The sequence below is a fragment of the Podarcis bocagei genome, assembly GCF_964188305.1.
Source record: "Podarcis bocagei genome assembly, chromosome: 3".
Lineage (NCBI taxonomy): Eukaryota > Metazoa > Chordata > Lepidosauria > Squamata > Lacertidae > Podarcis > Podarcis bocagei.
The window spans coordinates 90,998,344-91,016,429 of NC_138127.1; the positions used below are offsets into that span (position 1 = coordinate 90,998,344).

The window sequence follows — 18,086 nt, forward strand, 5'->3', positions numbered from 1 at the left end:
TCCTTCGGGTAGTGATAAAGCGGGATATCAAATCCAAATCCACAAACACACACTATGCTTTAATGTGAATGCAAAACATGCTGGTACATAATCCTGAGAAGTGTTCTTGCTCTGCTCCTCCCCTGCTCTCCACTTTTTGCTGCTGTGCCACTAGGAAACAAGTCAGAGTCTGTCTTGTTGCAATATCTAAACCCGGGCTTGTGGCTTAACCTTGAGTGGCTGACTATCCCGCTCTTCCACAGGGCCATTCATGCCCCACAAATTGGGGAGGGATATTTGGCAGCTTTGGGGAGGATATCCAAAATCTGTTTAATTTGCATTGGGTGGGGCTATACATTTATTTAAGCTGAGATGGCACAGGAAGTTTCATTGCCACCGCTCCAATTGGTGGCTGGGTCGCCCCAGCCACTCTGGGCGGCTCCCAACAAAATATTAACAAATGCAATAAAACACCAGCCATTAAAAACTTGCCCTCGGATGTCTTCTAAAAGTCAAATAGTTGTTTATCTGTTTGACATCTGATGGAAAGAGCAGCTACCACTGCCAAGAAGGCCCTCTGCCTGGTTCCCTGTAACTTCACTTCTCGCAGTGAGGGAACTGCCAGAAGGCCCTCGGCGCTGGACCTCAGTGTCTAGGCTGAACGATGGGGGTGGAGACGCTCCTTCAGGTATACAGGACTGAGGCTGTTTAGGGCTTTAAAGGTCAGCACCAACACTTTGAATTGTGCTCGGAAACATACTAGGAGCCAAGGTAGAATGCATTGAACTGGCGTTATATGATCCCAGTCACCAGTCTAGCTTCCGCATTCTGGATTGGTTGTAGTTTCCAAGTCACCTTCAAAGGTAGCCTCATGTAGAGCACATTGCAGTAGTCCAAGCAGGAGATAACTGGAGCATGTACCACTCTGGCGAGACAGTGCACAGGCAGATCTATGGATATATTTCTTTCAAAGGAATGAAAATGCCTTTGCTTATCACAGCTCAGTGTATACATCAAAGCTCACAAGGCTTGTGTATCGAGGCACTTGATTCTCCTTGAATTCAGGATTGGGGCTGAATGTCAACATTGCATTGTTCCGGTTGGGGGTCTGATGGATTATTGATGGAAATCGTTTCATTTCTCCAGCCAAAAGATTTGACAGAAGCCATGCTGATCCTGGCGAAGCTCCATTATGTCGAGGGCTCTTACAGGGATGCTCTCAGCATGTATGCAAGAGCCGGCCTTGATGACATCGCGGTGGAGAAGAAGCCTTTGTATATGCTGCGGCTGCTGACAGAAGCTTTTGTAATCAAAGGTAATGGGTTGCCCACGTCTGCTGGAACTATTTGGTGATGGTGATGATTTTGTGTGTCAGGGTTACAAGAAAGCATAACATCTGAAAAGGTCGAAGGCAACTGCTGCTGCTGATACCTTACCAGTCCAGACTGGCACCACCTCCTGCCTCTTGGGGTCAGGATCCTTCTTTTTCATGCAGCCTAAAATGACGTTGGGACGCGGGTGGCGCTGTGGGTTAAACCACAGAGCCTAAGACTTGCCGATCAGAAGGTCGGTGGTTCGAATCCCTGTGACGGGGTGAGCTCCCGTTGCTCGGTCCCTGCTCCTGCCAACCTAGCAGTTCGAAAGCACGTCAAAGTGCAAGTAGATAAATAGGTACCGCTTCGGCGGGAAGGTAAATGGCGTTTCCATGCGCTGCTCTGGTTCGCCAGAAGCGGCTTAGTCATGCTGGCCACATGACCCGGAAGCTATATGCCGGCTCCCTTGACCAATAAAGCGAGATGAGCGGCGCAACCCCAGAGTCGGCCACGACTGGACCGAATGGTCAGGGGTCCCTTTACCTTTACCTTAAAATGAGGTTAGCTTTTTTTGCTCTTTGCCTTAACCTCTCACTTTTCTCGGTAGTGTGTAGCTAGTTATCTGAATCATATGGCTCTTCTTCCTTCTGCGTTACACTTTGCATTAGTCCTTGCTGCTTTTTCAGGCTTCAGGGTGTGTGTGTGTGTGTGTGTGTGTGTGTGTGTGTGTGTGTGTGTGGAGGAAAATATATTTCTTGATGCCTGTCAACCCTATTTCATTTGGTGGGAGTTGGGTGTCGTAGGAATGCGTTATTTTTCTGGAGGAACTTTGTAAAAACCCTCTTGCAATCTTCATCTTCTGTTTGCCACCCGTGCTTTCCTTTATATGAGTGTTGCTGGAATAGTTGCTATCTATCTCTCTGTCGATCTACCTTTCCTATTCTCCTCCTTTTCAGCATGCCTTCCAGCTTGTTAGGTGGATGGGAGCTCTGGGATGATCAGATACCTCCGACTGGTATGTAAAGCTTGAAACTGAACTCCACATGTACCATTGGAATGAGCCTTGCAGTGAGTGCACTGGTGGTCACTTTGATGTGTGCGCATGTTGATCTCTCTGCACGCTTGATGTGTCTTGATAGTTTCGCTGCTTTGTTGGCTTCTGTGCATATCTAGCAGAAGGGGTTAACCTTGCTGGATAATGACATCTGGAAAGGACAGCTTTGTGAGTGAGACAGCAGCCGTTTCAAGCACCATGATGCCAGTTTAAACGGCCATCGCTTCCTGCAAATAATTTTGGGGACCATAGTTTGTTAAGGGTGCTGAGAGTTGTCAGGAGACCCCTACAGTGGTACCTCGGGTTAAGAACTTAATTCGTTCTGGAGGTCTGTTCTTAAGCTGAAACTGTTCTTAACCTGAGGTACCACTTCAGCTAATGGGGCCTCCTGCTGCCGCACGATTTCTGTTCTCATCCTGAAGCAAAGTTCTTAACCCAAGGTACTATTTCTGGGTTAGCAGAGTCTGTAACCTGAAGCGTATATAACCTGAAACGTATGTAACCTGAGGTACCATTGTATTCCTCTCACAGAGCTACAGTTCCCAGAGTACAGTGGTACCTCTAGATACGAACGGGGTCCGTTCCGGAGCCCCGTTCACATCTAGAGGTAAACGTAACTAGCGATGGCACGTCTGCGCATGCGCGCGCCACTTTTTGCTGCTTCTGCACATGCGCGTGATGTCATTTTGAGCATCTGCGCATGCACAAATGGTGAAACCCAGAAGTAACGTGCTCCGTTACTTCCGGGTTGCCGAGGAGTGCAACTTGAATGCGCTCAACTCGAAGCATATTTAACCCGAGGTATGACTGTAGTTTAACCAGTGCTTTTTTTCTGGGGGGATGCATACTCCTAAACATTTTGTGAACTGAAGTCTGGCCTCTTTGAGGGGCAGCAATTCAATATGAGTAGGAAAATGAGAATACTGTACCCCTAAACATTTTTTTTTCTTTTTAGGGAAAAAAAGCACTGGGCTTAACTACCACAATATTTCTTGCACCATTGGTCCTCCATTGAGCTCAGGCTTGAAGGAGACAGCCATTTGGTAGAAGCTGAAGGCCCTCAGGTTGAAAGAAGTTCCCCACCTCTGCTGGATTGCCTTAAGGGCTGACAAATTTATTATGGCATAAACTTTTTGTGGAGCAGAGTATCCTGAAGGCTCAGTTATTGCAATGCACTTTCTGTGGGGCTTCCCTCGTGCCTGGTTCAGAAGCTCCGGTTTGTGCAAAACACATATCACTCCAGTGCTCAAAAGTCTGCTCTGGCTGCCCATATGCTATCAGACCAGGTTCCAAGTTCTTGCATTCATTTAGAAGACACTTAACAATTTGGGTCCAGGATACCTCAAGGACCACCTAATCTCTTATATCTGTGACTGATCAAGGAGGTTTTTGCAGGAGTCACTGTCATAGCTTGCATCCACCAGGAGCCATGCATTCAGTATGGTGGGCCTAATTTTATGGAAGCTCCCTCCCAGCCAAGGTCAAACAGGTCTCCTACCTTCTGAACTTCAGGCCCCTGCTGAAGACTTATTCCAGCAAGCATTTAATCAAGGTTTGATTTTATAACTGATTTATTATTATTTTTTTGAGGTTATATCCTTGTGAACCACTCTTGGAGATAAGCGGCTTATAAATTGTTTAAACAGAGTCTGTTGGGGATTAAGCCCCTAAGAGCACAATCGTGTTTCCCGCTGAGCAGACAGACATGCTTAAGACTGCAAGTCATTGGCCTAATGTTTTCTCTTAAGACCAGGTCAGTCGGTGTAATCTAGGATGGACAGACGTTGACCCATGGTAGCGAATTTATTTATTCAATTTATGTACCGCCCTTCATCTGAGGATCAAAGGGCGGTTTGCAGTATACGCAGACACTGGAGTTCTTGGGCTATTTTTGTTGTTGCCTGACCTGAGTAGACCTTGTAACATCCCTGAGGGAGCTGTTGCATCCTGACCAGAACAACATGCAAGCAGTGTGGGGAAAGAATAACTGATCTCTAGGGAGGGACACAGGTGTTAGTTGTTGTTGTGGAAAGATCAGTTCCTTAAAACAGCCTCGGTTTACTAAAATGGCCCTAGCTGCAAGTGTCATCCAAGGCCTAAATATCATACCCTCCAACAGTTCTCCCATGAAAATAGGGACACCCTATTCCATACACTGGGACGCGGGTGGCGCTGTGGGTTAAACCAAAGAGCCTAGGACTTGCTGATCAGAAGATCAGCGGTTCGAATCCCCGCGACGGGGTGAACTCCCGTTGCTCGGTCCCTGCTCCTGCCAACCTAGCAGTTCGAAAGCATGTCAAAGTGCAAGTAGATAAATAGGTACCGCTCCGACAGGAAGGTAAACGGCGTTTCCGTGCGCTGCTCTGGTTCGCCAGAAGCAGCTTAGTCATGCTGGCCACATGACCCGGAAGCTGTACGCCGGCTCCCTCGGCCAATAAAGCGAGATGAGCGCCGCAACCCCAGAGTCGGTCACGACTTCACCTAATGGTCAGGGGTCCCTTTACCTTTATTCCATACCCTCCAACATTTCTCCCATGAAAATAGGGACATCCTGTTCCATACCCTCCAACATTTCTCCCATGAAAATAGGGACACCCTAAAGAAAAGTGGGACATTCTGGGATCAAATCAGAAACCGGGATGGCTTCTGTAAATCTGGAACTGTCCCTGGAAAATAGAGACACTTGGAGGGTCGGAAATATGTGCAGCTACTTAGAGAGAGGAAGCTTCTCACTTTTATTCCCAGCGGCACCCTAAGAATGTGTGTTTCTGATTGGAGCTTGATTTTCATGCCACTTTATGCTCTTGCATGTTTGTGCCTGTGTGGGAGGATGTGAGAAAATGCATATGGAGCTGCATGTGGAAGACAGCAAAGCTGTGCATATATATATATATATTTCTGCAGTCCTGCAGCCAGTTAAATTGGCGATGCGGCACCTTCACCTCCCCTTTGGCCCAATGCGAGGCAGAATGCTCTTATCTCTGGGATTAAGATCCTGTAGCCTGCCAAGTGTTATTATTTATTGTATATTTAGTTGTAGCCCTACCGTTTCCCCTAAAGGCGGCTTACAGATAAAAACAAGAATGGCCCCAAACCTAGAAAAAATTAAATCATTAAAATACAATTAAGCAGGGATAGAATTAAAACCATATGGATTTTAAATCTGTTTAAAGCAGGGGTTGGACTCCCAGCTCCCATCAGGTCCACCAGCATGTCCAATGGTCATGGATGATGGGAGTTGTAGTCCAGCAACATTTGGAGGACCACAGCTTTGCCCACCTCCATTCTGTCTCTTCTTCTTCTTCTTCTTCTTCCTCCTGAAGCCACACAGAAGTGAGGCAAGGGAACATCTCTTCAGATCTTCCGTTTTAAATATGATTTGTCATGAGTTGCATGCATGCGGACGTTTGCCTGTTCTTTATTTGTGTGTGTTGACTCATGTGATGCTTTGTTCTTTGCCCCTCAGCAGCTTTGTGTGGTGGAGAGAGCATCCTTTTCAGGGACAGGAAAAATAAAGGGAAGGGCTTTTCTCATTCCCAACACCTCCTCTGTGCATTCTGTGCAGTTTCCGCGAAGGCAGGGCAGAGGACGAAATCCTGTGTGTGGTGCAGAGGTATGAGTGGTTGAAAGAGGCAAGAACGAGGAGCAGGTGCTGCCTTGTTTTGAATCTGACCATTGGCCCACTTTCCTCAGTAAGGTCTGCTCCAGTTCCCATCATCCTCTGCCTGCATGGTCAATGCTCAGGGATGTATTTGTTTATTTTATTTAACAAACTTTATACAGTGGATGCTCGGATTGTGAACGTTCACAACCTGCAGCGTTTGCAACCCGCAGCGGCGCATCTGTGGGTTGCGATTTGGCGCTTCTGCGCATGCGCAACCACCAAAACCTGAAAGTAACCCGTTCCGGTACTTCCAGGTTTTGGTGGTCCGTAACCCAAAAAAACGCAGCCTGGAGCGTCTGTAACCCGAGGTATGACTGTATACCACTAAGCTGTAAAAACAACCACCACCACCTCAAAGTGGTAAATAATGATGATGATGATGAAATTATCAGTAAAATACTGTTAAAGCAGATATTTAAATATTCAACATTGATCAAAATAAACAATAAGCTAAAATCAGATGAAAACACATGTAGCCTGGGTAGGCTTGCTAGAAGATTTTTATTTTATTTTTAAGAAAAAAAGTAGGTTTTATTAAATATTTTCTTGCGTTACCAAAGTACGTGCATTGTCTCTATTTTCAGGTTAAAGAGTCTTTTCTACAGGTCAGTTACGTTTGACGTGAGGCATTAATGTTATATATAGTATAAGGTTGGGGGAGAAAGACTACAGCAAAGACAGCTGCTTGAGATCAATTGGCAGGGAGTTCCAAAGTGTAACTGCTGACACACTAAAAGATTGATTTTGGGGGGGGGGGACGACTGTGAAATAAGTATTCTGTGGCATCTGGAATAGTCCAACCTCTGCAGATCAAGGTGTCCCAAGTGGGCATATATTGGGCAAGGCGATTCTTAGAATATAGAGTCATTTGCCCAATGACAAACGCCTAGGGAGTTAGAGTGGAAATGCGCGAGCTATATAGTCATACCTCGAGATAAATACGCTTCAGGATAAGTATTTTCGGGTTGTGCTCTGCAGCGACCCAGAAGTAACAGAGCACGTTATTTCCGGGTTTCACCGCTCGCGCATGCGCAGACGGTCAAAATGATGTCACCCGCATGCGCGGAAGTGGCAAAACGCGACCCACGCATGTGCAGACACGCAGTCACGTCTTACGTTCTGTTCAGGATGCGAACGGGGCTCCGGAACGGATCCCATTCTCATCCCGAGGTACCACTGTCGTTTCAGAAATGGCGGCCACTGGTGGCGATGAGGATAAACAAGACCTTGTGAAGGTGCAGGAGTGGGTTGTACGGGAAGTTGCAAGGTGTGCATGCGAGTGGATGGAGTGAAGGTGACACGACGTGATACATTAAGTGACAACTGTTCATAGGCAATTTCCATCTTGGCTTTAATAAGAACTTGCTTTTGCTCTCCTTACAGGCTTGGCGCTGGAGCGCTCGCCCAATTCCATCGCTTCCCGCACCCGCCTCTCCGAACGTGAGGAAGAAGTCATGGTTTGCTTTGAAAGGGCCTGTGTGATGGCTCAAGTGTTTCTACAGGAACTCGAGAAGGTAAACAAAAGCCTCCTTCAAAGGCCCTTTTAGCACTTCCTGAATGTTAGGAGACGGGAAGCCTCCAAGGCTCTCTGATATCCCTATGGTATGTCTCCTAGAGAGGACGGTGCTCCCTTTGAATGAGTGTTTGAAGGGCCATTTGCTTTAAAATCAAAGAATTATAATATGGAAGAACAGTTGGACTTTTAAGTTTTCCCTTGATATTTAGCAGGACCTGAACAGCAGCCTGAGGAGACACAGAAGTCCCCTTTCTGTATCGTGAGATGTGTAGCATTTCTGTTTGAATTGTAGTACAGTGGTACCTCTGGAATGAATTAAGTACTTAACGCGAGGTAGCACTATACAGTGGTACCAAGTGGTACCTTGGTTCCCGAACTCAATCCATTCTGGAAGTCCGTTCGACTTCCAAAATGTTCGCAAGCTGAGGCGCAGCTTCTGGTTGGCTGATTGGCCTCAGAAACAATGCCAACAGCCGAAACAGACATTTGGCTTCCAAAAAACGTTTGCAAATCAGAACACTTACTTCTGGATTTGCAACGTTCGGGAGCCGATTTGTTCGGGAGCCAAGCTGTTTGGGAACCGAGGTACCACTGTAATGATTTCTAATTTTGCATCTATACCTATGCGCTGTAGTTCCACTTATAGTTATTTCTAACTGTGAGTTACAGTGGTGCCTCGCAAAACGAAATTAATCCGTTCTGCGACTCTCTTCGTCTTGCGGTTTTTCGTCTTGCGAAGCACGGCTATTAGCGGCTTAGCGGCTATTAACGGCTTAGCGGCTTTAAGTAAAAGGAAACAAACTTGCAAGAACTCGCAAGACGTTTCGTCTTGCGAAGCAAGCCCATAGGGAAATTCGTCTTGCGGAACGCCTCAAAAAACGGAAGACTCTTTCGTCTAGCGAGTTTTTCATCTTGCGAGGCATTCGTCTTGCGGTGCACCACTGTATTTAGAAATTATAGTTACAGTGGTACCTCGGGTTAAGAACTAAATTCATTCCGGAGGTCCGTTCTTAACCTGAAATTGTTCTTAACCTGAGATACCACTTTAGCTAATGGGGCCTCCCGCTGCCACCGCGCTGCCAGAGCATGATTTCTGTTCTCTCCTGAAGCAAAGTTCTTAACCCAAGTACTATTTCTGGGTTAGCGGAGTCTGTAACCTGAAGCATCTGTAACCCGAGGTACCACTGTATTTCTAAATTTGTACCTACACTTGCACGTGAAGATCTGCATATGGAAAATTTACGTAAATCGGTATTTTCATTTTTTTCAGTGAGATATTTCCTGTGTGCGCAATGAATTATTGACATTTAAATACCTTCTTGTTTTAAATATATTTGTTCATTGTAAAGTATCTATTTTAATGCATTTCAATGATTTCTATGTGCATGTGTGGCATTATACAGTACATACTAGTTAGATGCTTCCCTCCTATGAGTCATAGAGATGTTACATGGTTAATCCAGGCCTGGGCGCACTCAGCTGAACAAGCCCACCAGCTGTGCAGTTGAGCCTGCAAAGTTCTTGGCAATCCTCCTGTTCTAGGCAGGCACCAAAAATTGGGGTTCTTGAGCCCCTAGAGAAACATCTTTTGTGAGTCTGCTGTTTAGCTTGATGGGTCCCAAGCTCTGCAGCAAATTGGCAGAAGTATACGGAGGTTTTCTGAGAAATGCAGGCATCTTGCCTGTGAAAACAGTGCAAAAAATAGCCAAGCGAAACAACACAGATGATTTAGTGCAATTTTCAGTTTGTCTCTAACTCGTCTCGGTTCCCAAACGTTAGCCAATTTCTCTGTCCTTTCGGGAGGAAAAATAAAGACACAGTTTTAGCCAAAGGGCGGCTCCTGCTCACCTGTAAACAATGACGCCTCTTTCCCCCCCCTCTCAGAGCTTCGGCAACACGCATCCGAGAGGCATAAAGGGCACTCAAGCGTCGGCGTTGGACTTTGAGCTGCCTTACTTCCTGGAAGCAGCCCTGCAGAGCGCTTACGTGGCCCATTTGAAAAGAGGGTAGGTGCATGCAGGTTCTCTGCCATTTCGAATGACTGATGCTGAGCCCGGTTTCACGTAACAGGCTTCTGATGCCATCCTAGAATCATAGAATCATAGAATCATAGAATCATAGAGTTGGAAGAGACCACAAGGGCCATCGAGTCCAACCCCCTGCCAAGCAGGAAACACCATCAGAGCACTCCTGACATATGGTTGTCAAGCCTCTGCTTAAAGACCTCCAAAGTAGGAGACTCCACCACACTCCTTGGCAGCAAATTCCACTGTCAAACAGCTCTTACTGTCAGGAAGTTCTTCCTAATGTTTAGGTGGAATGTTCTTTCTTGTAGTTTGGATCCATTTCTCCGTGTCCGCTTCTCTGGAGCAGCAGAAAACAACCTTTCTCCCTCCTCTATGTGACATCCTTTTATATATTTGAACATGGCTATCATATCACCCCTTAACCTCCTCTTCTCCAGGCTAAACATGCCCAGCTCCCTTAGCCTTCCTCATAAGGCATCGTTTCCAGGCCTTTGACCATTTTGGTTGCCCTCCTCTGGACACGTCCTAGGCAAAGCACAGACAGAAAAAGGTGCCAGGACCTCTGAACCAGTGCAACACATTGCTGCAAAATGGAAGGGGTGTTCAAACAAATCCCCTTGGACAGCCCTGAAGTGGAAGGAGGGTTTTGCCTCCCTTGCTGCCACAACTGCCAGGCAGAGTAGGCCAGTCATGCAAGAGACTCTCAGGTAGACTGCAACTCCCATTCGCTTATATTCCTTCTGAACCCAAGCAGAAGCAAGACTGTTCAGAGAGCAGAGGGTATCCCATTCCCTTGACCCTTGCTGGACCTCAAGAGCCTCCTTATCCATTAAACCTGGGCTCTGTTAAATTCCCTTTCAGACAGACAGAAGCGCACACCCCAACAGCCATTTTTATGGAATTAATCAGAAATAAAATGCAAGAGGACAAGGACTGAAACCCCTGGTCAAACCGGTGCAGCTGTTAGTTTATTTATTAAATGTTTATTGCATTTATATCACAGCTTTCCTTCCATAAAATACGTACACTCATAATTTCATTTGTACGTTGCCTTTTCTGTACGTTGTATAGGAAAATTTTTAAATGTTTGATGTTTTATTGTGTATTTACTATTCTGCCTTTGAACCACCCAGAGTGGCTGGGGAAACCTAGTCATATGGGCGGGATATAAATAATAAAATTTATTTATTTATTTATTTCTATTATCTCAGTTAAAACCACACTCAAGGCAGCTTACGACATGGAAAAAATATGTAATTTGCAAATGTAACAAAAGTAATCATAAAAAACACCACAACGTACACAACCAAATTGAAATAATTTCCACATAAATCATAAGAACGATACAAAAAAAATCGTAAGGATGATACAAAAAAAACGTAAGGATGATACAAAAAAAATCGTAAGGATGATACAAAAAAAAAATCAATAGCAGCAACAACACCCCCATAACAAAAACCCCTAAACAATACTTCAGCCCCAGTGTCTGTTCAGCAGCCTCAGCTTTTGCAGCTGGAGTCAGTCCGGGCCCCGCCCTCCCAGGCCAGGCAGAAAAAGGCTTGCAAGCAGAGAGAAGCTCTTCAAAGACTCACAGCCAAGATGCTCTCAGAAGCTCAAGCTGGCATGCATGACTCTCCCCCTGCCCAGTTCACCTCACAACAAACAACCCTGTGAGGTAGGTTAGACTGAGAGGTGTTGACGGACCCCAAATCACCCAGACGTGACTGAGTGGGGATTTGAACCTTCATTTCCTAGGTCCTGATCTGACACCCTAACCGCTGAGCCTCTTGGGCTTGCCGATCAGAAGGTCAGCAGTTCGAATCCTCACAACGTGGTGAGCTCCCGTTGCTCTGTCCCAGCTCCTGCCAACCTAGCAGTTTGAAAGCACGCCAGTGCAAGTAGATAAATAGGTGCTGCTGCGGCGGGAAGGTAAAAGGCATTTATGTGCACTCTGGCACTCATCACGGTGTCCTGTTGCATCAAAAGTGGTTCTGTGGGTTAAACCACAGAGCCTAGGACTTGCCGATCAAAAGGTCGGCAGTTCGAATCCCCGTGACGGGGTGAGCTCCTGTTGCTCGGTCCCTGCTCCTGCCAACCTAGCAGTTTGAAAGCACATCAAAGTGCAAGTAGATAAATAGGTACCGCTCCGGCAGGAAGGTAAACAGCGTTTCCGTGCGCTGCTCTGGTTCGCCAGAAGCGGCTTAGTCATGCTGGCCACATGACCCGGAAGCTGTACGCCGGCTCCCTCGGCCAATAAAGCGAGATGAGCGCCGCAACCCCAGAGTCGATCACGACTGGACCTAATGGTCAGGGGTCCCTTTACCTTTACCTGCTGGCACGTGACCTGGAAAGCTGTCTGTGGACAAACGCTGGCTCCCTCGGCCTGAAAGCGAGATGAGCGCTGCAACCCCACAACCGTCTTGGACTGGACTATCCAGGGGTCCTTTACCTTTACCTAGTGAGAACAGAGCCCCAGGCACATACATGCACAGTGCTCTTGTGCCTGATTGGGGGTGTTCCTCTAGGAACCCCTAAAATCTACGTCAACCCTGTGTTCTGTGCAAACTTACTCCCAAGTCAGTGCTCATAGGACTGCAGAACTAGGTGTCATTTAATCACAAGCCTGAGTGAACCATTAGTGGAAGCATCAGCCTACGTCCCTGAACTATAAGAAAGCTGAGCTGTGTTTCTGATGTGAATCATTTCCCTTAAAATTTGGTTTTCAACACAAAGGGTGGGAGAAGACAAGTCACATAGCTTGAGTGGCACACATTTCTTTTTCTGCCACAAGGGGGCACAAGAAGACCCCTTTATAAGTCAAGACTCTTGACGTTTTGGAACAGGGGAGGGACACTTGATTGTGGTCATTATATTATATGAGCGGAGTGGTTTCTATTACCAGAAGTGGAATTATTTGTGAAAATGCTTTAAATAATGTAGAGTTCTTACAAGGAGACGGGCTGCTAATGTATCATTATTTCCCCTGCTGTCCTCCCATAAGAACCAGAGTGGTTAACAACATAGTACAACGAAGCACAAAATCATAAAAATTAGAGGGAGCTTTATCAACTGTCTAGTCTAACCCATTTGGGGAAGCAGAAAACCAATCTCTCTCCCCTCTGCTCGCACCATTTTCTTTCCAGGCCATGGCATAAATTCCAGGTAATGCAAAGGACCAGGGACGCGGACTTAGAAAAAATATTGGGGGGGCCCGGGAAAGCTCATGAATAATAAATAAGCTCATGAATATGCAAATAAAGTGACTCCGGCCCTAAATAGGGCAAGCCACGCCCCCAGCCAGCCGATTGGCTGGCTGGGAGGTGTGGCCAGTCGGGATTCCCCTGTTCTCGCGGGATTTCCGGCAGTGCCTTGGCAGTGGGATTCCCTAATCGGCCGGGGCTCTCCGATTAGGGCGCGCGGCTGGCTGGCTGGCGAAGGAGCAAGTGGGGAGGAGGCGGGGGACGGCGGCGGCGCTCTGCTGGAAGGGCGCCCGCCCGAGATTATTGGGGGGGCTGAGCCCCCCCAAAAAATTTTTTGAGGGGGCTCGAGCCCCCTCAAGCCCCATGGAGTCGGCGCCTATGCAAAGGACGAACATAGAATTCCAGGGACATTTACCTGGCATCTTCATTATATATTTTAGGCACCAGGCGAAAGCATTCCTCTTCTACCAGGCCTTTGGCAGATTAATATTCTACAGTCTTTGTTTTGTTTTGATCATTTGCTTGTGTTTTTGTCTTGTATTTTATTCTGTGAACTGCCCTGAGAACTTATGATGAAGGGTAGTATATAAATTTAATTAAACAACAACAGCAATTCTTTAAAAAAGTTGAATGGACACAGAGTTTAAACATCTAATCCGGGGTTTCCCAAACTTGGGTCTCCAACAACAGCTGGAGACCCAAGTTTGGGAAACTATTATCTAATCATACGAATGAATTGGGAACTATATTGAGGATGGAGGGACCTGTGTTGGTGGACTCCAATTCCCATCAGCCCTACCAGAATAGCCAATGGTCTGGGATAATGGGAGAGCTAGTTCAGCAACAACCGGAGCTGCTGGTTCCACAGATCGAAGTGGTCCAGGGGACATATATTTGGGCAAGGAGATCCCACAAGTCAACTGTCCCACAGCTGTTAAGGGCCTTATGTAAAGGTAAAGAACCCCTGGATGGTTAAGTCCAGTCCAAGGTGACTATGGGGTTGCGGCACTCATCTCGCTTTCAGGCTGAGGGAGCCGGTGTTTGTCCACAGACAGCTTTCCGGATCATGTGGCCAGCATGACTAAACCGATTCTGGTGCAACGGGATACAGTGACGGAAGTCAGAGCGCACAGAAACGCCGTTCACCTTCCTACTGCAGTGGTACCTATTTATCTACTTGCACTGGTGTGCTTTCGAACTGCTAGGTTGGCAGGAGCTGGGATGGAGCAACGGGAGCTTACTCCGGCATGGAGATTCAAATCGCCAACCTTCTGATCAGCAAGCCCAAGAGGCTCAGTGGTTTAGACCACAGCACTACCCGTGTCCCTATATAAGGGCTTTATATACTAATAGCAACACCTTGAACTTGGCAAGGCAGCAAATCGGCAGGCAATGCAGATATGTTAGCAGAGGTGTTATATGGCGGCAGGGTCTCGCTTTTGTCAGAAACCCCCCTGCAGTATTCTGCACTTTCCAGGTCAAGTGCATCCTCATACAAAGTGCACTGTGGTAATTCCATCTTGAAGACACTGGTGCATGAATAACTATCACCAGCTGATGTGCCTACATATGTTTGTTTTCAGTGAATTTAGATGCTTCAGACCTGGTGGTCTGCAATGAACGCACGGGTCCTGCAATATAAATTGTTAAGTAGCCGTCAGATTTGGGAAGAAAGGGCTTCATCAGATGACATGTTCTTTAGTACGTTGTAGCATAAACAATGATCCATTCAGGCACTTCTGTTCATAAAATAGGCCTGCAAAATACTCTTCATTCAAGAAGAAGGAAGTCTATAGGTTTCTTTACACAACCTATAGAAGCCAGCCCCAGCCCAGTGCCCTTTAAATGTTTTGGACTACAGTTCCCATCAACCTAAGCCAGCATAGTCAATGGTTAGGGATGATGGAAGTTGTAGTTCTAAGCAACTGGAGGTTGTGGAGCTCTTGTTATGTCTATGGCATGGCTTCCGAAACTTGGGTCTCCACCTGTTTTTGGACTACAGTTCCCATCATCCCAGATCACTGGTCCTGCTAGCTAGGGATGATGGGAGTTGTAGTCCAAAAAACAGCTGGAGCCCCAAGTTTTGGAAGCCCTGGTCTACGGCATACATAGTTCCCCACTCCCCACCCCAATTCCATTTTCTTCTTCTTTGGTGATCACTCATAGCCGAGTAAGATTGTCTTCCATGAGCACGGTTTTAAAACAGTGAGACTGTAAGTGACTGTGGAGGCCAATTCGGAATCCACACATCCTTCCACAGTGGGGACATAGGTTTCCAGGTGGGAGTTGATCACGGTAAGGATTTGCCAAATGTGCCTTCCTCTTAGAACATTTCTCCCTTTCATCCTGAGTTCGAGCGTCTTCAAAGCCCATGGCACCTTTGGTAGAGGCTATTCTCCAATTGGAGCACTCGCAGGCCAGTGTTTCCTATTTGTCAGTGTTCATGCTACATTTTTTTTCTAGATTTGCCTTGAGAGAGTCTTTAAACCTCTTTTGTTGACCATCAGCATTATGCTTTCCATTTTTAAGTTCTAAATAGAGTAAGGTAAAGGGACCCCTGACCATTAGGTCCATTCGTGACCAACTCTGGGGCTGCGGCGCTCATCTCGCTTTATTGGCCGAGGGAGCTGGCGTACAGCTTCTGGGTCATGTGGCCAGCATGACTAAGCCACTTCTGGCTAACCAGAGCAGCTCACGGAAATGCAGTTTACCTTCCCACCGGAGCGGTACCTATTTATCTACTTGCACTTTGACATGCTTTCGAACTGCTAGGTTGGCAGGAGCAGGGACCGAGCAACGGGAGCTCACCCCGTCGCGGGGATTCAAACTGCCGACCTTCTGATCGGCAAGTCCTAGGCTCCGTGGTTTAACCCACAGCGCCACCCGTGTCCCCTCTAAATAGAGTAGTTATCATCATTTTGTCATCATTTCATCGTGGCAACACTGTGAGGTAGAAGAGACTTAAGCTGTTGAGCTTGGCCCAACCAAGATCACCTAGTGACCTTTATGGGTGAGTGGAGGTGTGGGTCCAAGTCTGTACTCCTAGACTGCTGCTTGAACCACTGAACCTCATCTTATGTGCCAAGGACAAAGCGATAAGATGCTATCCTTCAAAAGAGCTTTAAAACAGGATGCAGGAAAAGCTTCCAAATGTCTCCTGTACTCATCAGAGTCCGTCTCATATTCCACCATCTGGGATGAGCTATCCTTCTAAGGTCTCATTCATTTGTTTTTTTATTACGATTAGCCCAATGATTGGGTATTTTTTTTTTGAAATGTCAGAGATGTTCTGTTTTTCCCTCTCTCTCTTCATCGTGTTAGTTCACAATCAAATCAGCCCTAATTTACATTTCTTGCCGTTTCCTTCCTCTTAGCAACATCGTAAAAGGAATACGAAACCTCCGAGACTTATTGCGGACCATGGAAACGAAGGCTACCCAGAGCTTCAGAATGGTAAGCCCAGGAGATGAGGTAGCCCTTCATTTAGCAGATGGCAATTTGAGGAAAGGAGAAGGGGAAAAAAGACAGTTGGGATTCTTTAGTACTATTCCTTCCTATGGACTGTGAGTCCAGCCTTGCAATTTTTCATCGTTTAATGGGATAACAAGGTTGGATGGAATTGGAATTGGGAAACACCCGTATAGAGAAGTTCTGATTTTAGGCTGACTTTTGCATGCCTGTTTTGCTTACTAGGTTCTTTTCCACATGAGCGCAATTGCAAAATCCAGTGACAAAATACGTTCCTTATGATTGGCATTTTTCAGCCTAATGCTCAATTGTTTTCTTCAGCTTTGTCTAAGAGCTCTGTGAATGTTGCAATTTTGTGAAAAGAAAATGCAGTACAGTGGTGCCTCGAGTTAAGAACTTAATTCGTTCTGGAGGTCCATTCTTAACCTGAAACTGTTCTTAACCTGAAGCACCACTTTAGCTAATGGGGCCTCCCGCTGCTGCCGCGCCGCCAGAACACAATTTCTGTTCTCATCCTGAAGCAAAGTTCTTAATCTGAGGTACGGTTTTTGGGTTGGCGGAGTCTGTAACCTGAAGCGTCTGTAACCTGAAGCGTATGTAACCCGAGGTACCACTGTAATAGGCAGAAAGGTGTATGTGGGCATGTGGGAGGAAGGTGGGGGGGATGGAGTTTGATTCTGAAACGGATCCATTTTGGCTGTGGAGATTCTCCAGCCTTTCCCACTGCCCCTAATTTCCCCAAACTTATTGAGGTGGGTTGGGGACAGAAAGGAGCGCTCCAAGAAACTACCATACTAGGGTTCCGTGTACTTTGGGTCAGCATTAAGCGATGCCAGGAGCCATGAAAAATGTAGTTCCTGTGGTTTGCAGAAGCTGGGATGCTGCTGTGGACATGTGCTGCGATGCCCAGGAAAGCTGGGCAACATGGGAATTTAATTCCCTGTGGTTCCTAGTCTCTCAGGGTGATGGCCTCACCTACTTTCAGCAGCATCCAACTGCACTGCAAATAGGCGGTATTTGTTCTGCATTATAAATCAGCCTGACAACAGCCTACAGTAGTTTAAGTAATGAAACCTGCAGCCTGCTTTTTTATTATTACTCTTGAAAAGCGAGGTACACAGAAACAAAATTAACAACACGAGTAAAATCACGCTGCAATAAAACTATGGGGTACTGGATAAAATCAAGAATCTGCATTAGAACAATAAACAGTAATAATAAAAGAAAGCTAATCTTAAAAAAATAATAATTATTGAGGGTATTTAAACCGAACAAAATAATGCAGAAATATATAGTGTAGAAATATAAAGTATAATGTAGTAATATAAAGAAATATAGAACAAAAATGAAAGGTATACAGTGGTACCTCGGGTTACAGATGCTTCAGGTTACAGACGCTTCAGGTTACAGACTCCACTAACCCAGAAATAGTACCTCGGGTTAAGAACTTTGCTTCAGGATGAGAACAGAAATTGTACCACCATGGCGCCGCAGCAGCAGGAGGCCCCATTAGCTAAAGTGGTATTTCAGGTTAAGAACAGTTTCAGGTTAAGAATGGACCTCCAGAACGAATTAAGTTCTTAACCGGAGGTACTACTGTATTATGTCACTATATATGCAAGCAACTATAAATCCATATGTGCTTGGCTAGTATATAGGTATGTAAGTGTTGTCATTATCCAACTACATAATCTTTAAAACCCTGAGTAAAGTACTAGGAAGCTGATTCTGTAGTTTAAAGGGCTTCTACCGCCACTTGCTCCCAGTCTAAGGAATAGCAGGACCACCAAAAGTTTCCCATTACCGGATCTTAGCTGAAATTACGATGCACACCTAGACACTCTAGTCTCCCCCGTCTTCCTCCA

At 46.2% G+C, this 18,086-nt stretch overlaps 1 protein-coding gene across 2 annotated transcripts in view; it reads left to right on the forward strand.

Moving 5' to 3' along the window:
• TTC7A (tetratricopeptide repeat domain 7A) overlaps nucleotides 1-18,086 on the forward strand; it is a 192,311-nt gene that overhangs the window by 13,271 nt on the left and 160,954 nt on the right. For both annotated transcript variants that reach the window (XM_081188507.1, XM_081188508.1), the window contains exons 3-6: nucleotides 1,126-1,294; nucleotides 7,394-7,524; nucleotides 9,411-9,532; nucleotides 16,128-16,206. In XM_081188507.1, the coding sequence (XP_081044633.1) occupies nucleotides 1,126-1,294; nucleotides 7,394-7,524; nucleotides 9,411-9,532; nucleotides 16,128-16,206 (501 nt within the window). The remainder of the gene's footprint in view (nucleotides 1-1,125; nucleotides 1,295-7,393; nucleotides 7,525-9,410; nucleotides 9,533-16,127; nucleotides 16,207-18,086) is intronic.